Source organism: Mastigoproctus giganteus, chromosome 11 (genome assembly GCF_048544385.1).
Source record: "Mastigoproctus giganteus isolate SK-2022 chromosome 11, ASM4854438v1, whole genome shotgun sequence".
In the NCBI taxonomy this organism is placed as follows: Eukaryota; Metazoa; Arthropoda; class Arachnida; order Uropygi; family Thelyphonidae; genus Mastigoproctus; species Mastigoproctus giganteus.
Window position 1 is genome coordinate 22445880 of NC_143585.1, and position 22820 is coordinate 22468699.

Below are 22820 nucleotides of genomic sequence, written 5' to 3' on the forward strand. Positions count from 1 at the left end.
AATAACTGGGAGTAAAGTGGAGGAGAAACTGTTGAAGATAAACACAAGAAAGGCACCCGGGGTGGATGGGATCTATCCAGTTATATTAAAGGAGGCAGCAAAGGAAGTAAGCAAACCCTTAGCCATAATTATGAGAGCTTCCTCGGACTCAGGGGAGGTACCCATAGACTGGAAATGTGCAAATGTGACCCCAATTCACAAAGGAGGATCAAAGGCTGACACAAGTAATTATAGACCTGTGAGCTTAACTTCTGTTCCAGGAAAATTAATGGAGGCACTGCAGGATCATTTAGACAAGACTTCAGTTATAGCTCATACACAGCATGGTTTTGTTAAGGGGAAGTCTTGCCTGACCAACTTGATTGGATACTATGATGCAGTCACAAAAGAACTGGATGCAGGGAATAACTTTGATATTATATACTTGGATCTTAGAAAGGCTTTTGATACTGTTGCACATGGAAGACTGCTACACAAATTGGAGCAGTGTGACATTGGAGGCAAATTGCTGCTATGGATAAAGGGGTGGTTGAGGGGGAGAAGACAGAGTGGTAATCAATGGACACTGCTCATCGTGGACTGATGTTATTAGTGGAGTCCCTCAGGGCTCAGTGTTGGGTCCATTATTGTTTTCTGTATTTATAAATGATATTGATGATGGTATATCCGGCTTAATGTCCAAGTTTGCAGACGATACAAAGGTTGGCAGGGTTGTCAAGGACACTACGGACACTATGCTGCTGCAACAGGATCTGGAAAGGTTGAGCAGATGGGCTGAGAGGTGGCAAATGAAGTTTAACATTGACAAATGTAAAGTACTACACATGGGAAACAGCAACCCCAGAGCAACGTATCAACTCTGTGGTACTACACTGACAGTTTTTTTTTTTTTTTTTTTTGATTTGGTAGTTGTTGGCGCATCGGCTTCTGTGGCCATATTGCACCTCCAAAGGTTTTTGCAGTACTTTGATCCAAGCCCGAGGCGGGAATCGAACCCGCGACCTTTGGGTTGCCGGGCAGGTACTTTACCCACTCGGCTAGCCCGGTCGGCTACACTGACAGTGGTAGAGAATGAAAGGGACTTAGGGGTGGTTGTGCAGGCAGATATGAAGTTCTCTGAGCAGTGCAGACGGGCTGCAAGAGTAGCTCATGGAGTATTGTCAATGATATACAGGAATTTTTCCAGCAGGGATAAGGAGGTGATTATTCCATTGTATAAGGCAATGGTCAGGCCACACCTAGAGTACTGTATACAGGTCTGGAGGCCTCATTTCAAGAAGGATGTAGAGCTGCTGGAACGAGTACAGAGAAGGGCAACAAGATTAGTGAATGGAACAAAGGGGTGCTCTTACGAAGAAAGGCTTAAGTTTTGCAAATTACAGTGTCTGGAGACTAGGCACCAGCGAGGTGATCTGATAGAGGTGTATAAAGCCTTGAATGGTTTAAGCATGCTCAATGCTGATGGGATTCTTCCTCTAGCTCAGAAAAATCACCTGAGAGGGCATAAATTCAAATTGAGGAAAGACAGATGTAGGATAGATGTGCGGAAATTTGCCTTTAGCTAGCGGGTGGTTGGTTGGTGGAACAGACTTCCATCCCTTGTGGTGGAGGTTGATAGCCTAAATACGTTTAAGGCTCTGCTGGACAGGTATTTTGAACAAACAGAGGGGTGAAGTGGAAGTGGGCTTTTTTTTTTTTTTTTTTTGGCTGATGCTGCATAAGATTGCTTTCTTGCATCAAATGCCTCTACTAATGCTAATGTAACTCTCTAGGAGGCTTCCGGATCAACTAGTGTATAATCTTGCTACCTCTTCTCTGCCAGATAGTGACTGGAGGGAGTCCGAGTAGTGTGTATGCGGGGAGCATTGTCGAGGCCACGTTATGTCAAGGATCTGGGTATATTCTTACCACATGTATACCATATCCAAAAATTTCATTACTTCATACAGCATGTCCCACCCACCACTTTTTCTTACTATTGAATACACCATGAATTGTCAAACTAATAGAGCAAGCTTATCTGCGAAAAGATCTAAACCTCCCAAGGACTTCCTAATTCATTTCACAAATATACGTGGTCTAATTCTAATCTCAACGATGTCCATTTCCACCTGCAGTCTGCCAAATCTCATGTACTTTTTCTGACAGAATCTCAGTTATCGGTTGATTCAACTATTGCTCATCTCAGATGCCCAAATTATTCGCTGTATGATTCCTTTCGCCTCAAAGGTGGTACTTGTGCATATGTCCGTTCTGATATTCCCTGTCAGAGACTTGGCAATTTGGAATATCCTCTCTTTGATTTTCTCTGGCTTAAAATCTCTCTACCTCATTGTGTCAAATTCATCTGTTGTCTCTACCGTTCTCCCAACTCAACTAATCACTTGGGGCTCTTTGACTTCCTTCGTTGCAACTTGACTTTCTCCAGTCCAACTCTCCTAACAGTGAGGTAATTTTCCTTGGTGATTTTAATGTTCACAACCCCAGCTAGCTTCTGTTTTCTAGTCACACCGACCCAGCAGGTCGAGATGCTGAGGCTTTTGCAATTACTAATGACCTAGCACAGATTGTTCATTTACCTATAAGAATACTGGACAATCCTAATCATACAGCCAATACGCTTGATCTTTTTCTTACAAACAACCCTTCTAAGTACACGGTCGAAGTGAGAGGTCCTTTAGGCACTTCAGATCACAACTTGGTGATTGTCTCTTCTCCAATGGAACCTTTATCTCAAGGCTATTCCCAACCTCATGTTGTTTGGCATTACAAGAATGCAAAATGGGATGACCTGCGAGACTTCTTTTCTTCTTTTCCTTGGTCGGATTACTGTTTCAAAAGTTCTGATGTCAACGTTGGCTCAGATCGTGTCAGTGAAATTATTCTTGCAGGAATGGAATCCCTTATCCCACACTCCACTTTAAAATCTCGTCCTTTATCTAAACCTTGGTTTTCCAATAAATGTGCTAAGGCTGTCCAAGAGAAGAACGTTGCATATCGTAATTGGCTTGTTTCTAATTCTTCAGTTTCATTTTCTGCCTACGCCAAAGCTCGCAACAATTGTAAAGCAGTTATTAATCAGTCCAAACTAGAGTTTGAACAGGCTAAGAGTAGAAAACTTGCTTCTTGCCCTAATGGTAGCTGGGCATTCTGGTCTCTTGCCAAAGCTATTGGCCGCAACTTTTGCCCATCTCTGCTCCCACCTCTGTCCAAACCAGATGGTTCTGTTGTCACTTCAGCCAAGGATAAAGCTGACCTGCTAGCATCCCATTTTTCTTCCAGCTCATGTATTAATGATCTTGGTAAAACACCTCCCACCATTCCGAACACACTCCATTCAATGCCTTCTGTGGTCTTCCGTCAAAAGGATATCAGATGGATTTTGATGAATCTCGATGCTAAGAAAGCTCCAGGTCCTGATGGTATTTCTCCACTTGTTCTCAAAACCTGTGCTCCTGAACTTACTCCTATTCTTTGCCGCCTTTTTTCACTTTCTTATTCCAAAGGTGTTTTTCCTTCCGCTTGGAAATTTGCTCATATCCAGCCAGTTCCTAAAAAGGGTGACAAATCCCTCCCATCCAATTATCGTCCCATTGCAATTACTTCAACTCTTTCTAAAGTAATGGAGAAATCAATTAACCGCCAACTCTTAAACTACCTAGAAACCTTCCGTCTGATCAACGATCACCAGTATGGATTCCGTCAGTGTCGATCCACTGGTGATATTCTGGCTTATGTTATCCATTTATGGACTAATTCAATGGAAAGGTTCGGTGAAACACAAGTAGTTGCTCTTGACATCTCAAAGGCTTTTGATCGTGTTTGGCATAAAGGACTTCTAAACAAGCTTCCATCTTATGGTTTGCCAACTGTTTTTAGTAATTGGTTATCCAGTTTTCTCTCTGATTGCTCACTGAGGGTGATGGTTGATGGCTCTCTGTCTTCTAACTTCTCCACTAATGCCGGTGTCCCCCAAGGTTCAGTTCTTTCCCCCACTCTTTTCCTCTTGTATATCAATGACCTTCTTCCATTGACTGGAAATCCTATCCATAGTTTAGTCGATGATAGCACATTGCATTCAACTTTCCATTTTGAGAAATCTTGTCCTGCTCAATCAGCTTCAACTTCTCGAAAATCTGCTACCAATTCCTTAAATGCCAATCTTGAGGTAATTCTCCAGTGGGGCAAAGACAACTTAGTTGATTTCAACCCGTCTAAAACTCAGTCTTGTCTTATATCTCACAAAAAGGATTCTTCTGCTCCTATGCTTATCTTTAGTGACACTCCAATTTCTAGGCAAAAGGATATATCTCTTTTGGGGATTACCCTGACTTCTAATCTCTCTTGGCACAAGCACATTACAAATATTGCTTCCTCTGCATCTAAAAAACTTGGTTTTCTCTTTCGCTCTCTGCATTACTTTTCTTCCAAACAGCTGCTCACTCTGTATAAATCGCAAATCCGCCCTGCCATGGACTATTGTTCCCACATCTTGGGTGGTGCCCCCAAAACCTCTCTCAGGCTTCTTGATTCCATTCAGAAGAGGGCAATTAGGTTAATTAATGATTCATCTCTAACAGAGTCTCTCCACTCGCTGTCTCATATACACACTGTTTCTGCTGCATGCCTCTTTTACAGATACTTCCATGGGCACTGTTCTTCTGAATTAGCTTCTATAATTCCCACTCTCTCTTTCAAAACAGTCCGAACACGTGCCGCCACCAGCCAACATCCATTTACTGTCCAACTTCAAACCCACAGTACCAACTTTTTCTTCCTCATTTATTCATTCAACTGCCGTTTTCTGGAACAACCTTCCTTCATACGTATTTCCTGAAAATTACAATCTACAGAAGTTCAAGTCCAATGTCAACAAATATCTTCTTTCGTCTTCTCAATCTCCAACCCAAGCACGGTACTAAGTACTATACAAAGGGTACTAGGAAAGTTTTGCAATACAGCTTTGTTTATTTAATTTTTTCAAAGTAATTTCCTCTACATTCAATACACCTCTCCATCCTCCGAAACCAATCTTTAAACCAGTTCTGCCAAGTTTCACTAGGGAGTAAAGCACACTCGTTGTCCCAAGCCCGTAGAAGGTCCTCATCACTGGAAAACCGCCTCCCTTTTAGCTTCATTTTCACATGCGGGAACAGTGCAAAGTCGCAGGGAGCAAGGTCTGGCCTGTAGGGAGGGTGCTTGAGAAGTTTCAGTCCTGTCGTGGTCAAATATTCGGTGCAGGCTTTGGCACGGTGAGCTGGAGCATTATCGTGATGGAGGTACCAGGTGTCCATCCTTGACTTTGGCCGCAGGTTCTTCATAGATCCAATGACTTTAGGCAGGCATTGTTCAGTATACCACTTAGCTGTCACTGTCTTCTGCGTGTCCAAAACGACACGCTCCACAATTCCACTCGATTTGAAAAATGCAGCTATCATTTTCTTCTTTACAGATCAGGATTTTCTGACAATTACGGGTGTGTCGTCATCATCAAAGACCCAAACTTTGTTTTGAGCCTTGGTCGGCAGATCGTAATAGTACAGCCAAGTCTCGTCACCTGTCACGATGTTGTTCACATACCGAGATTGTCCCTTATTAAACTTTTTTAACATCTCCCGGCACCAAGTCACACGTCGTGTCATCTGCTCTTCAGTCAGTTGATGCGGCACCCAGAGAGAACAAAGTTTCTTCACGTGCAAATGATCTTGCAGAATCGAACGAATTGCTGGTGCATTTAGGCCCAAAGTATCCTCTATCTGTTGGTAGGTCACTCGCCTGTTTTCGTCAAGCATTTTCCTCACAGCAGTAACGTTTTCCTCCGTAACTGACGTTCGTGGCCTTCCCGGCCTCTCAGAATCCTCCAGAGTGAAATTTCCCCTTGGAATTCTCTATACTATTCTCTATATTATACCGCAAAACTGTCCTTATCTCATTTCGTGACCACGATGCCATCGCAAGCACTTTACACTCTCACTACTAATGAATAACTGAGCCCATCGACTTGGCGCGGCGGCTACTATGCACGTATGAACATGTCTCAACATGCAGCAACAAGCAGCTTCCTGTGATTCATTGTTGCGTCATATTGCAAAAAACTTTCCTAGTGCCCTTTGTAGGTTCTAATACCTCTCGTGTTTGGGGTTCACATAAAAAAAAAAACGTGTTAAAAATAAGTACCAAATAATAAATATACTAGCATCGATTCATGTGTTTCTAACCTTAATTAAGTGGTTAAATAAGTCTATAATTTACAATTAGGATTTTATAGTTAGTATATAAATCAGCCCTAAAATTTTTTTTAGTGAGGTTGACTTATACACCAGAATATGTGCTATTTATTATGTAATTCAATTGATACTCATACCTCATTAAGTAATTTCTGGGTAACAGTAATATTCACTTTGTACACTGACCTTGCTTTTTCCCAACAAATAATTATTTACATTTCTGTGCCTAAATCTTCCTACAGTTTTAAGAAATTTTTCTAGGACTATTCATTTCATAACAACTTAATAACTGTATATAAATGAAGTGTCTATTATGATATGGGCATTTTTCCACTCAATGAATTGCCCATGACAATTCGATGAGACATTCATATGGAGCAACATGAGCTTCTATAATTAGAATGCAGCCACTTAAGTTGCAAAATTACACACACACTGATAGATAAATGATTTGCATAAAAAATAATTTGTTGGGCAAATGGACTTACTGTTTATTCATGCTGTAGTATCGCCTTTCATTGTGAAAACCAGGGGTAGCCAACCTTTCTTGCAGTATGCCACATGTTAATGATTACCCCCCCCAAGAGTACCTCCAAATGGCACCATTACCAACATTGCTGTTAATAGTAATGGCACTGCTACCAGTAACATTGGTTCAGTTTACAGGTTATTTGGTTTTTTTTTTTTTTTAGGAGCATTAGCAACTAAGGCCATATTGCTCCGGGATATGCGGTGGTCATTCCTTGACCTTTCCGCATACTCCGTATTTGGTGGTGACGGGCTCGAACCCCGGTCTAATCAAGAAGCATGTGCTACGCACTGCTGCTCCTTCCCATCAGTTTACAGGTAGCAGTTGTCAAAGTAATAGTTTGATTTGAGAAACCCAATGTATGAATTCACTTTTTTTCTTAATAATAAAAAGTTTCTGGTAATAAAGTAAACTGGATATTGTTTACTGTGATCAATAAACAATTATTGATAGAACAAGAATGCACCTGTTCAGTATTGTTTACTGATGCAGAGCAGAAATGTGTACATAAAATGTGTACAGAAATGTGTACATAAAAGAAAACAAGAAAATCAAGCAATATAAAATACTTTAATTTGACTGTCCACTATTTGCGAAAATTTATTTTATTTTTGTTACACAGAGCATTAAAAACTACGATAAATGAATTAGCTTTCGGCTGGGTGGCAGCCTTCATCAGATTAGAATACTTTGAATGGCAGTTGGAATAGAGATGCACTGCCAGGATGGTGCGTGAGGCACGTGGTTAATTGTTTGTTGATGTTTGTGGCTGTGACGTGGCCAGCGTTTGTCTATGGACAGAATTACTGCTTCTGTGATGGGGTTAAGTTGACAACCACTGTTCCTGTTCAAAGCGGTATCCGAGCATTTTATACTTAACGATTCTAACCAGGTGCGCCTTAGGTAATGGTGGGCCTTGTCCAGACATGCTTGGCAATAGCTGAGTGTTCTACATCCGCCAAACGGATCGCCCTTTTATGTTCTGAGAGGCGTTTCTCGAGTCGACATCCAGTCTCTCCAACGTAGCAGCTCGTGCAGTCACGGCAAGAGATGCGATAGACCAAACCACTCTGTAGAAGGGTTGGGACAGGTGTTTTTATGTTGGAAAGGAGAGAACGCAGTTTCTTGCCTGGGAGTTGGATGCACTTTATCCCATGCGATCTTAGGATTCTACCGATCTGCTGTGACAGGTTGGGGTAGTATGGGATGAATGCCCTCGTGGATGACTCGTCACTGTTGGCGTTGCTGTTGGTCGTCACGTTGTCGCGTGCTTGTAGATCACACCTGTTAAGGACGTCGATGGGGTAGCCACACTCGTAAGGTCTACTTTGACTCTGGTGATCTCTTTGCGCCTTTCATCTGCAGAGCTGGAGTGTGTCCAGGCGCGAGTTAGCAAGGTTCGGGCGGTTGAGAGGAGGTGGCCCCGTGTGTGTGTGCTGACTGGAAGTTGGTAAATTGGCCCGCACACATAGGCTTACGATAAACTGCTGTCTTCAAGCAGGTGTCTTCGCGCCGGACAAGTGTATCTAGGTATGGTATAGAGTTGTTCGACTCCAGCTCAATCGTGAATTTTATGAAGGGCGACAGTGAGTTGAGGTGGGTTAGGAGTCGCTGACCTGAGTCTCTAGGGATCACTACGAACACATCGTCTACATAGCGACACCAAAAGGCGATGTGATCCGGTGCGTGTGTAAACGCACGTCCCTCTAACTCCTCCATCACGATGTTTGCTGTGACCGAGCTGACAGGGGAACCCATGGCTGTGCCATGTATCTGCTGGTAGATTGAGCCATTAAACATGATTGCACCCCCTGTTAAGCACAGTCTGAGGGCAGCGGAAATGTCATCAGGCGTCAGCTTAGTTCTGTCGCTAAGGGTTCCATCATTATCCAAGAGTTGTTTTGCGCAAGAGATGGCAAGTTCCACTGGGATGGAGGTAAAGAGTGATACGACATCGAACGATGCCATGACTTGATCTTGCGAGATGGATATAGTGCGGATCCTTTCTATGAACTCAACACTGTTGGAGACGGTGTAGGTGGTCTTGCCAACTAGAGGAGAAAGAAATCTCGAGACAAATTTAGACAGCTCGTAAGTCGGTGATCCACAGCAGGATACAATAGGTCTTAGTGGTGTGCCTTCTTTGTGCACTTTCGGCAGGCCGTAAAACCGTCAGATCCCATGGTTTTACGGCCTGCCGAAAGTGCACAAAGAAGGCACACCACTAAGACCTATTGTATCCTGCTGTGGATGATCACCGACTTACGAGCTGTCTAAATTTGTCTCGAGACTTCTTTCTCCTCTAGTTGGCAAGACCACCTACACCGTCTCCAACAGTGTTGAGTTCATAGAAAGGATCCGCACTATATCCATCTCGCAAGATCAAGTCATGGTATCGTTCGATGTCGTATCACTCTTTACCTCCATCCCAGTGGAACTTGCCATCTCTTGCGCAAAACAACTCTTGGATAATGATGGAACCCTTAGCGACAGAACTAAGCTGCCGCCTGATGACATTTCCGCCGCCCTCAGACTGTGCTTAACAGGGGGTGCAATCATGTTTAATGGCTCAATCTACCAGCAGATACATGGCACAGCCATGGGTTCCCCTGTCAGCTCGGTCACAGCAAACATCGTGATGGAGGAGTTAGAGGGACGTGCGTTTACACACGCACCGGATCACATCGCCTTTTGGTGTCGCTATGTAGACGATGTGTTCGTAGTGATCCCTAGAGACTCAGGTCAGCGACTCCTAACCCACCTCAACTCACTGTCGCCCTTCATAAAATTCACGATTGAGCTGGAGTCGAACAACTCTATACCATACCTAGATACACTTGTCCGGCGCGAAGACTCCTGCTTGAAGACAGCAGTTTATCGTAAGCCTATGTGTGCGGGCCAATTTACCAACTTCCAGTCAGCACACACACGGGGCCACCTCCTCTCAACCGCCCGAACCTTGCTAACTCGCGCCCGGACACACTCCAGCTCTGCAGATGAAAGGCGCAAAGAGATCACCAGAGTCAAAGTAGACCTTACAAGGTGTGGCTACCCCATCGACGTCCTTAACAGGTGTGATCTACAAGCACGCGACAACGTGACGACCAACAGCAACGCCAACAGTGACGAGTCATCCACGAGGGCATTCATCCCATACTACCCCAACCTGTCACAGCAGATCGGTAGAATTCTAAGATCGCATGGGATAAAGTGCATCCAACTCCCAGGCAAGAAACTGCGTTCTCTCCTTTCCAACATAAAAACACCTGTCCCAACCCTTCTACAGAGTGGTTTGGTCTATCGCATCTCTTGCCGTGACTGCACGAGCTGCTACGTTGGAGAGACTGGACGTCGACTCGAGAAACGCCTCTCAGAACATAAAAGGGCGATCCGTTTGGCGGATGTAGAACACTCAGCTACTGCCGAGCATGTCTGGACAACCCACCACGACATCGACCCACACCGCGATGTCGTGGTTGTGGACAAGGCCCACCATTACCTAAGGCGCACCTGGTTAGAATCGTTAAGTATAAAATGCTCGGATACCGCTTTGAACAGGAACAGTGGTTGTCAACTTAACCCCATCACAGAAGCAGTAATTCTGTCCATAGACAAACGCTGGCCACGTCACAGCCACAAACATCAACAAACAATTAACCACGTGCCTCATGCACCATCCTGGCAGTGCATCTCTATTCCAACTGCCATTCAAAGTATTCTAATCTGATGAAGGCTGCCACCCAGCCGAAAGCTAATTCATTTATCGTAGTTTTTAATGCTCTGTGTAACAAAAATAAAATAAATTTTCGCATTATGAATCCAGATCACGTAGGCCTATTTTATTATGTCCACTATTTGTTCAGTTCAAGAAAGTTGTCAATAAGAGTGAAACTGTCAATGTTTCTGGAAATCCATATAAACCATTAAAAACAAAAAGAAAATATTAAAATATCTATTAAGAATTAGAAAATAGTTAATGCTCTACTGTAAAACAGTCAGGCAGAAGTACAGATACAGTACTTTAATTCAGAGAATAATGACACCAACAACCATACAAACTGTACAAAGCAAAATCAGTAACTAACAATAAAAGGTTGAAGTTCAGAACAAACAAACAGAACGTTACATAATCACTTCCACTGTATATGCATAAACTGTAATAGAGCAAAAAAACAATAGCATAACCCAATGCTCTTCTTATCAAATAAACAGAATTTTTTTCTATTATTAGTATGTCTGATCAGGACTTCATAAAAGTGATAACAACTGTGATTACAAATAGCAGTGTGCACTCTACTTACAATTGTGAGGGTATGTTTTATTAATAAAATAAATTTGTGGCAATACAATTAGAAAAGCTTGCTAATTGTATTGCCACAAAATTTTAGGAATAAAAAGTAAATGAACCAGCCTCAAGTTGTCTCCATAAACAGAAAAAACATTGTTTAACTTGACTTCCTAAGAAGTTCAAAAAGACAAGCTATCACTTTTTTTTGTGGAGACTGTCAGCTGGAGATGTCAGCAGTATAATAAACCAGTAATGAAAGTGAAATTTAACTTTTTTTTTTCTTTCATGAGTCTGATTTTTATTTTTTATTTTTTTTTGATTTTTCCAACTTTTCTTTTTATTTAAAGGCTATGCAGACATTTTACTGAATTTAATTAAAAACTTTTTTTTGTATTTTTATACTTTTAAAAAGTACATTTCAGTATTTACTTATTTATTTTAAATACTGGAGTGCAATACATTGCTACCTACATTAATTTCATGTACTATCTGGGCATCATAATGTAAAATCTTTGAGACCTACATTACAATTAGACATATGAGTATTAACTAGACATATGAGTTTGTGTCTAGTGTCATTGGTTGTATAATTTTTTTTACATTTTTTTTTTTTTTCACATTGAGAGGAGATATGCCACTACCAAGAACTGCATATACCACAAATGTGTGACATGGGTTAACCATCTCTGGTACAGACCAGTGGTTTGCAATCCCCAGAGGGGTCACAGGATAAATTAAAGGGGTCACAGCAATTTTTAAATAAAATTAGTTATTGTAGAACTGTTGAAATACTGTAGAAACCTTATTATTCAAACAATATCTGAGATATGAATGGCCAGGCGGGCAGGAGCGGCAGTGCATAGCACGCGCTTCTTGATTAGACCGGGGTTCGAACCCGTGACCACCAAATACGGAGGATGCGGAAAGGTCAAAGGAATGACCACCGCATATCCTCGGAGCAATATGGCCTTAGTTGCTAATGCTCCTAAAAACCAAATAACGACCAACGAACGACGACGAGATATGAATGAACCCTATTGCCACTATTTTTTTGGATGGTTTCACGTGTAATGCAGGTGGTTTTCTTATTTATTGTCCTTGTGGATAATAACGCCCTAATTTGCTCACTGGCTAAGGACACACAAAGCAGCTGACTAGTGCAACTTCTCAGTATGTATTAATACTTCTCAGTATTACTCAATTGCTGAACGGTAATCCCTTTAGCTTTTAATTTGTGCTTCCTACAGCAAAAGTTTTTGAAATTGCCTAAAGGTCAGATGTGTGAATATGCGATGGCAGTAAATAGCAAGTCTGTTGCACGCATGCTTTATTCTGCTACGTAATTTGGTGCTTTCATGTAAACTTGGATGTGTTTTTTATTCTTTGGCTACTTTTTATATTATCATTGCTTTTAAAAAGAAAAAAATATATTTTTATATATTTTACCATGGACAATTTGAGTAATCAGAACATAACGTTCAAATAGTGACAACAATAATGTTCCTACAGATACTTCAGACGCTGAAAGAGTAAGAAATGTAGCATGTGAAAATTTGAACACCAACATTATTTCAAATGTAGTGCAACCACCAATTTCTGGTAGTCATATTCCAAATCAAAAAGAATAGAAAATGTCAACAAGAATTTATGAAGTATTGCTTTACTTAGTGTTGTTGATGATAAGCAACATCCTTTGTGTGTAATATGTTACAAAAAACCAGCTAACAAAGGCATGAAACCGATTAAATTAAAAAGACACTTACATACGAAACATTCAGAGATAATGAAAAATACTGAATCTTTTTCAAAAGACATGCTGATGCTGTACAAGGTCTGAAATCTTTCATGAAGAAACATGAGGCAGGTCCTTGTAAAGCTTTAAGAGCATGGGAAGTTCCATATTTAATAGGAAAAAATTTGAAATCACACTATTGCTGAATCCCTTGTTCTCCCTGCTGCAATAAAAATGATTTCAATTATGAATGGAGAAAAAGTACAGCAATGATTTAAATACCATTCCTCTATCCAGAGACAGTCTAACGGCATATTACAGTTATCGCAGACAACATAAAATTCAGTTTATTAAATTGAATGAGAGAAAGTCTAATTTTTGCAATACAGTTACAGATATTTAAAACCTTGCTCAACTTATTGTATATGCAACCTACTATATGCAACGAGGGTGACATTTTAGAGAATTTTCTATTTTGCAAAGCTTTGGAAGGAAGAATGACGGGTGAGAATATTTTTGATGTTATAAATATTTTCTCTCAAACAAATAATCTAAGGTGGAACAAATGTGTTGCAATTTGTACCGATGGTGCGGCTGCATTAACAGGAGAAAATAAAAGTTAAAATGAAAAGTAAAAGAAATTGCTCCAAATATAGTTTTGAATTATACAGTACATGGGGAATGTACTGTATTAGTAGCAAGGGGAATGCAAACTGATTTGCAGGAAGTTTTGAAAGATGCAATAAGTGTGATCAACTTTATAAAAATAGTAGAAAATTAAATAGCTAACTTTTCACGATTCTTTGTGATGAAAAGCTTCTTTTATATATGAAAGTAAGGTTGTTGTCCAGTGGGAAAGTGTTGCGATGTCTTTTTGACTTCAAACGTGAAGTTTTATTGAATAAAATCAGAACCATGCTCAATTGTTTGCAAATAAAAAATGGCTTGGAAAACTTAGTTCCCTTACTGATATATTTGAAAAACTTAATGATTTAAATTTAAGCCTTCAAGGACAGGTAAAAATATATTAATACTCAGTGATAAAATAGAAACTTTCAAAGGGAAGCTTAATCTTTGGAAAACTGAATTTGAGCATAATAATACTGAAATGTTCCCATGCTTTTCTGCTTGTTTTAATATTGACATTTTACAATTTAGGGATATCATTGTCACCCACCTAACAATGCTAATTAAGAATTTTTCTAAATGATTTAATATATCTCCAGAATAAAAAAAATTGTATTGCATTCATGATCCCTTTGCTATTGATATTTCTTCATGTCTCAAAATTACCATTCAGCAAAAGGAATAACTTATCAACCTGTCGTCTGACAAAGCATTATGTGCTCTTTTCAAGACTACTTGGGAAAAATTTTGGCTTTCTCTTCGAGACGAGTATCCAAAATTATTGAAAATAGCGATACAAAGACCTTTCGGGTCTACATATTTATGTGGGGTTAGTTTCTCAAAATTAACAGCTGTAAAAACAAAACAGCGTTCCACACTTGATCCAGAAGATTACATGAGATTAGTAATTTCAAACATTGTGCCAAATATGAACCAAATATAATCGGTTATCCACGCTCGTCCTTCTCATTAATTGTTTTGTTATTGTTCATTTATTGTTTTGTAATCTTAATTGAAGAATAAGAATTTCATTTGTTGTTTTTGCTGTATTCCATTAAAATATTAAACAATTATTTTAATGTGTAAATTAAAATGGAAACAATTCTTTTATTCCTTTCTCAGTACTCTAATAAAATTTTCTACATAATTTATAAAATGCCATTTCTCTTCTCTAATAGTAACCTTGAGGGGTCGCATCTATTTTATATTTAATAAAGGGGGACACCAGCAAAATAAGTTTGTGCACCACTGGTGTAGATCCTTATTTAGACTTGCTTGTTTGGAGTAATATATTATCCATAATGGTGGTATTAAAGTTAAGTATTCAAACATTTCAAATCAAAATTTTCAACATAACAAAGAGCAAAAACTTACCAATAGTCTGCCATATTTGCACTTCCTAACAAGCCTGATGCAGAACAAATAGCGACAATGTGTCCACGTCCTAGTTCTATCATTCTAGGCAAAAACTGCCTAATAGTCTGATATCAAACAAAGAACAATAAGAGAAAAACAATATTAATAAACATATATTTTACAGTACTTTAATAGCAAAGTAATTTAATTTTATTTTTCTATTTTTATTATTTTTACTAATCTACTATTTCATTTAATTAATTCTATATTAATGCAACTAATATAGAAGGTTAAGTCCCTATCTATGAGGAAATCATAGGAACATATGATGCTACAAGTGAACCCCACTTAACGCTGATAATTTGTTCCGGAAAAACAGAGCGCTAAGTGAATCCACGCTAAGCGAGCGCAGCATTCCCATAAGGTAACACATATTTGTGAGTTGCAGTCGGTGCCATTGGATATTTCCTAATCAATAATAAACGGTAGTGAAAAGATGCACAAATGTCGGTCAAAATATTTAATACAGTATTCAAATATTTGTACATATAAAATATTCTGCATTACATACGTATATAATTATGCGGTAACTACTTGCATATCAAAATTAAACTTAAAATTCCAATTAAAATCATGAATTTAATCGATCTAAATTGATTTAATTTAATTTAATCATGAAAAATGTGTCGATTTTGGGTTGTACTTTGGCTCTCTTCCTGGTAAACTAAAAGGGGTTTTAATTTAAAATCCCCTGCAGCATTACCACCAAACAATAAAGTCAACCAATCCTTCGCCACTTTGAAACCTGGCATGTTTTTTTCTTCTTTCAATATGAAACTTCTTTTAGGCATCCGTTTCCAAAAAAGTCCTGCTTCATCTTTGTTAACAACTTGTTGAGAAGTATAACACATAATAAACACCCTTCTTCAATAATTTTAAAGAGTTCTTTTTTGAAAGTTTCAGCTCCTTGATCTGCACTTGCGACTTCTACCTGGATTTTAAATCTATTCGACCAGCCCTTACTAGTTTTAAATGGTTCCACTTTTTTTTTTTTTTAGATGAGCTTTCTTCAGATCATCATATAATCTATTAACCTATTTTTTTTTTTTTTTTATAATATTTAACGTAATTGAATTCTGTGTTGGATATTATCTTTAATAAAATTAGTTAGTCCCTCTATTTCAATCCTAATAGCCAGCCTAGCCCTAGTTGCTTGCAGTGGAACAGCTGTCTTTCTGCTGCTAAAATTAATTCTTTATTTTTTATAATTGTTCTTACAGTTAAACCTGCCAGTCCTAAATTATGGCACACATCCGCTTGTCATTGACCGGAATCTATTAGTTTCAAAACGTCTAATTTAATTTTAAAATTCAGTCTTTTTCTTACATTTGTAGTCTTCGTACTGCATCCAGACGTTGTTGCTTTTTCATTCTTATCTGCCATTATTAACTCTTCGAAAATGTTGGTTGCATTTTAATGCTGTTTTGCTATTAATTTTCAAGCTGTCAACTCCATCAAATGAAACGATTTCATTAAATATGCCAAAAATGCAATCTGTACGCTGGTAAAAGAGCGTTAGTGATTTGCGACAGCGTTATAATCAGATAAGGGTTATAATATAAGAACAGCATTATAGCGAACCACATTATAATGAGGGCCTGCTGTATATATAAGAAAAGGCCTCTAAGCTGTTCAAATAAGTTAAACTGCAGCATCCCTGGTGGCATATCTTAGAAGTTATGCCACACCTAACTACACAAATCACGGAATAACAGAAAATTGGATTTCATGAAGTTTGCCTTTGTCAGCAGGTTGTCAAACACTGGAATAAGTTGCCTCCAAATGTGACAGAGGCTGACTAAAGTCAAAGCAAAATTAGATGACTGTTCTGTGGACTGGGTATAGAATGAATATTCTGTTTTATTTTACTTATAATTATTTTTTAGGCTAATGCAGAAAAAATCCACTTCCTTGTATTGTTTGGCTTTACTGATAACACAACCAAAATAAAAATCAGTTACATTAGGAGAGCATCAACGATATAGTAAAAATCCCATGGCTACTGCAACAGGCACATTCACAGCACAAACTTCAGACAGTAATGGATCAAACATACTGGCTTTGTGTGCCAGTATGTCTGGATCACTGAACTTGGCACCACTTGACCATTTTGTTTAAAAAAAAATGGGAAGCACTGCCTTAGGGAATTAATACATTCCTCGCAATATCCCTGATACCACTGTATGAGCTGAAGTCTCATACAGGCCTGATACCACTGTATTTTTGGTGACAGCAGTCACATAGCTTTTAATTCATCCTGTTAATAATATATGCCCTTTATTTGCATGTTCATCATAAACAGTTACAGTACATTATTATTGTTGAAAGAAGTGAAAAAAAAAAGTGCAGCCCATACAATTTGTTATGATGTTCTGCATTAAAAGTTTTAGCATGCAAGTATGCCACTGGAGGTGATGCAAATCTTCCTTCCAAGCATACAATTTACTTTTCACTTCAGCCTTTGGGGTCTGGTGTGTTCTAGATTGATTCACTTGTTTATGTGCCGTTTTAAATGGCCCTATTCCAGGAGTTGCGATTGATTGTAGATTTCTACTAAACTAGTGCTGTTAACCATCTTTGCAACTGACTTTTACGTGCAATCAATTTAGTGGTGGCAACTTCCAAGATATGCCACTAGATACTTTAGTCTAGCTTACCAAATAGCTCATATGCTTTTTCCTATACACCTAGCATCATGGATTACCCAAGAGGTCTTCCCTGGGTGGGGATTTACATACCATCCTATATAATTGAATGTAGAGATTAAATTTGTAGAAATTAAATTAAGCATAAGAATAGAAATATAGAAAAATCAAAATGATACATGCAACAAGCAATTTAAAAATAAAGGATATTTATACCATCTTTATTCAAAAAAGAACTCAAAACTTAACACAGCAGCATATTTGTATTATCAGGGACTAGGCAGAATGCATTTCACATTCACAGCATCTTCAGGAAACTAATTAATTAGAGAAGGCTATGTCAAGTTAGCCTTAACCCAGTGATTAACAACCTCTTTCTCAAAGGATCAATGAAAAATTGATTTACAATCATAACTCCCCCAGTAAGAAAATTTATATAGTTGGCATCTCATGTTTATGTCTATTCAGCCTATGATATGCTCAATGGCTATGATAGATCTGTTTACATTCATACACTACATTCAGATAAACGGGGATCACAACCTTAGCATTCTCATCAGCAAATGGAGAATTTAAGTAATCGCATTATTTCTTTTTAATGAAATTCAATGCAAGTGCTTTAAGAATAGTCTTTAGTACACTACTATTTACCTTTTGTATATTTTCTAGTAGCTTTTTCTTTTCTATTAAAAAGGTATTTTTTTTTTTTTTTGGAATATAATTGTAAGGTTAGAGAGTATGTCTAATCCATACATTTGCAAAACTTTATCTTAACCAACCAGCAACATCCATACAATTTTGAATGTGATACAAAATACACCATAATGTCTCACTAATCCATTATAGGACAATTATGCCAAACCTTTAAGCAACTGTGGCTAGCTTAAATTCATTAAAGTTTGTTTATTATTAAACACTAATTCATTATTAACAAATCAGCATCAGCATTAATAGCTATTATTCCAAATGAAAATAAAATCTCACCCAAAAGTGAGCCAGAGTATTCACTTCCAAAGTTCTTTTTATCTGTTGACCATTCAGGCATAGCAATGGGTGGCAATATGTTACGCTTGCATTATTGATCAGAATGCTGACATCTCCAACTTCCCGACGGATTTGCAATGCAACTGTTTCCACACTTTTCTCATCACTTACATCACAAGTGTATGCATAACCTGCACCACCTTGACGCATAATCTCATACCGAACTGCATCATTAGCTTCCTATGGAGTAAAAATATTTTTAATTAGCTATACAAACAAGTTATTAGTGCATGCCCACAAGTTCAAAACAAGTATCTTAATCAGTGAATGCATAAAAATTGACCTTCAAAGAAAAAAATTTTTAAAAAAAATCTCCACTCTAAATGAAAAGAATCAACTGATTAGAATTTGGGACTATTCCACTTGCACAGTGTGCAATGAAACAGCAGCAGGCAAAGCTTGAATAATTTTTTTTTAGAAAAAAACATGCTGCTGATAATGGATTTATACCATCATGCAATATGCATATTATTTATAAAAAAAAAAATTATTTTTTGTACATTCCCTGAAGTTTAAATTTATAAGTCAAAAGTTCTGTCAATCTTTCAAATATCCACAGAATAAAAGATACACTACATTCAGATAAAATATCTTACCAATGAGTAATCTCCTTCAAGGTCAAGGTTCAAGTAGTTAGAGATAAGAAAATCAAGAGAAAGTAACAAAACATTCAAGTAATGACTATATTTTTATTCTACATAAGTTTCTATAAATAGCTATGTGTACTTGAATATACTGTTTCTCTATAAGAGCCTCTTCATAATAGCATAATCAAAATAAAACCTTGAAATTATAAAATAATTAAAGCTATTTTTGCCTGTAGAAAATGTTGAAAAGGACTTGCTTACCTTTTCTTGTGTTTCTACAGCCTGCAGTATTTAAAAACCCAAGTTAATATAAAAGTCTTAATACATACATTAGAACACACTGCCTCAATAGTACACCACTTTTAGAAAAATAACAATCACCAAAAGGTTAATCTAATATTTAAGAGATGATGAGCCATCCTAGGATTTAGTCAAAAGGAACCATATCTGCTCTCCACATCAGGAATAGGTATAAAAGCAATCATATTCATGCTAGAAGTAGCTCACCAAAATACAATAGATGGGTTGAGATACTGAGCTTAGTGACTCAAAAGTCATCATAGGTTCCCATATTAGCAATCAATCTGTGCATGCCATTGCAACAAAACCACAACATCAATAATGGTTGACATAACAGTATTTGCCATATAACGCAAGGAAGCCCAGGCTTTTGCTGCACTGGCAAAAAAAAAAAAAAAGTAAATAAGAAAAATTATATGCTTCCCTCACACACTATTCAACTGGATCTCCAAAAAACCAAATGAAATCTCACAGCACTACTACAGTCAGAACATGTTTTCACAGGCTGCAGAAATTAATGGAAAGAGATAGAGGGTGCTGAAAAGAGTGTTGAATACATCCACTCCTGTCAGCCCTTATCAAATACTGTCCACCAGGAGATGAGGTTGGGCATAGGAATTGATATTAGTATGAAAATGATACAGAGGGAGCTGCAGCACAGCACTAGATTTTTACAAAACAAAAGACAATCACACCACACAATAAGCAGAAGACTTGCATGGTTCAGAACTCACAGTAACGGTCCATAGAACACCAGAAAACTGTGTTTTGAAGTGGCAAATTATGATACATGGTTGGCTGTTCTACTGGCTGTATCTAGGCCTGGCAGATGTCCACAAAATGTTATTTATCAGGGTGTTTGCAGTACAAACTGTAAAGTTTGGTGAAGGTGAGGTCACTGTCTAAAGTAGTGTTTTGGACCATTGTCATTCCTGGAACAATAATGCCATATAGTACATTAACATTCTGGACAATTCTCCTCTGAATACTAGTGCCAGTGTGGTAGCAGGATGGAGAGGACCATTTTATATTTCAGCATGACAATGCACTGTCATACTGCACAGCCTAGGGACTTGGTGTGAAGACATGGGCAGGGAAAAACTTGCTCCACTGGCTTGACCAGGGCCCAACCTTAACCCTATTGAACATCTTCAGGATGAAGTGGAATGTCATCCTAAAGATGGTAGACCAAAATGTCAGCTGTCAGTAACTGAATTGGACCAAAATACTGCCTTCCTGTTATCAAATATTAGTTTGAAGACTTAATGAGGACAGGGCATAACTAAGGCCAGTGGTAAGCCAACACATTAAATATTTTACACTGATATCCTATAATTCCTCCTCCATACGGGAAAGTCTGTTATTTGATAAAATACTGAAAAGTAAACGAAAGAAAAGTTGAAAATTTTAGGTTCTCAATACAGTGTTGAGATTTTTTACCTATGACAACCTGTTACAGTGATATCCTCTTGGTCTATCAATAATGAAAGATGTCAGCAATGTCGCCATGATGGCAAAAGAGGAATGCATTTCCAAAGTAGGGACTCCATTGTTTTTCATTGTACTCATACAGAAATGTTTGTGACTAATAGTATATGGTACTATACAAACCTTTGTGATGTTCAGTTTCAAACACATGCCAGTATGTTCTGTCTTTTTTTTTTTTTTTTTTTTATTTGGTAGTTGTTGGCACATCGGCTTCTGTGGCCATAATGCACCTCCCAAGGTTTTTGCAGTACTTTGATCCAAGCCCTAGGCGGGATTCGAACCCGCGACCTTTGGGTTGCTAGGCAGGCACTTTACCCACCCGGCTAGCCGGCGTATGTTCTGTCATAGTGTAACATTGCTACTTTTGGACATGCTGAAGATATGCCGTAGGGTAGCATGTAATGAATTGTCCCAAGTAAAATAGGACCAACACCTCATATTGAAAACCCATAAACTGCAACTTTTCTCTTTCACTTTTCAATAATATGTAGTGGTTTATTGTTTTATATTATATTAGCATTAGTAGAGGCGTATGATGCAAGAAAGCAAGCTTATGCAGCATCAGCAGAAAAAAAAAAAAAAAGCTCCCATTTCACCCCTCCATTCGTTCCAAGTACCTGTCCAACTCAGCCTTAAATTTATTTATTTTATTTTTTTTTTTATGTAAACCCCAAACACGAGAGGTATTAGAACCTATAGTACTTAGTACCGTGCTTGGGTTGGAGGTTGAGAAGACGAAAGACGATATTTGTTAACATTGTACTTGAACTTCTGTAGACTGTAATTTTCAAGAAATACGTATGAAGGAAGGTGGTTCCAGAAAAAGGCGGTTAAATGAATAAACGAGGAAGATGAAAAGTTGGTTCTGTGAGTTTGAAGTTGGACAGTAAATGGATGTTGGCTGGTGGCGGCACGTGTTCGGCTATCAACTTCCACAACAAAGGATGGAAGGCTGTTCCATCAACCAACCACCCGCTGGCTAAAGGCAAACTTCCGCACATCTATCCTACATCTGTCTTTTCTCAATTTGAATTACTGTGGTGTGCATGTGTATATAAGAAATAGTAAAAAAAAAAAAAAAAAACCGTAAGAAAAAAATATCAAAAACAGATAAACACTATTTTCATTAAGCAAACCATAACAATGGAAAAAAATTAAGGAAATACTTTCGGTTGCAGCTTCCCCATTTACAATCATCTGAATGCATTTTTATAATTAATTTTATGTAATTTGAATTATTATATAGGAATAATCATTTCCTGTGGTACATCGTCCTAGATACAGGAATGAATGAAAAAGAAAAAAATTAGATATCTCGGGAAAGGTGACACGCTGAACAAAAGACATTGATTTTACACCATTGGTATTATAATTAATTTTAGTATTTTTATTTTTCACTAATAATCAGCAAATCCTTAAAATCATCAGATTCCTAATTAATTTAATATTTTATATTACAAATTATCATTTTTATGTGGAATGAGGAGTGATTCATTCCGCATTGGTAAAAGCTTCTAATTGAAGCTCGAGTACAAAGAAGTTTCGTAAGGGTTGCACTACACAATAGAGGCAGTGACAATACTAATCACTCACCCGATCAATATCCAGTAATACCACACGGGCTCCAAGTTTTGCAAATATTAAAGATAAATATCGTCCTAGTCCCTTTCCAGCACCAGTTATCAAAACAATTTCACCTTCCACGGTTTTCTCTATTGGTGGAATAAAAAACCTTACAAAAGATTCAAATAACGCTAAAAAGGATTTTCCTAAGAGTTGTAAAAACTCCACAATAATAAGGAAGACATTAAACATATATAAAAACATTTTAAAATTTTAAATTCACTATTGCAAAATATAAAGTACTCAATAAATTAAAAAAATGCACAAAAACAAAGAAACGCAACACAACTTTACACGTCCACGTGAAACTAATT

The 22820-nt window shown here is 38.0% G+C and overlaps 1 protein-coding gene across 1 annotated transcript in view; it reads right to left on the bottom strand.

Annotated features, from left to right (window-relative positions):
• The window catches only part of LOC150077774 (epidermal retinol dehydrogenase 2-like), a 50890-nt gene that overhangs the window by 17046 nt on the left and 11024 nt on the right, over window positions 1–22820 (bottom strand). Inside the window, exons 2-4 of the mRNA XM_090384361.1 lie at window positions 22477–22668; window positions 18449–18688; window positions 14778–14884 (exon numbers count right to left, since the gene is read on the bottom strand). Of these exons, the coding sequence (XP_090240487.1) occupies window positions 14778–14884; window positions 18449–18688; window positions 22477–22668 (539 nt within the window). The remainder of the gene's footprint in view (window positions 1–14777; window positions 14885–18448; window positions 18689–22476; window positions 22669–22820) is intronic.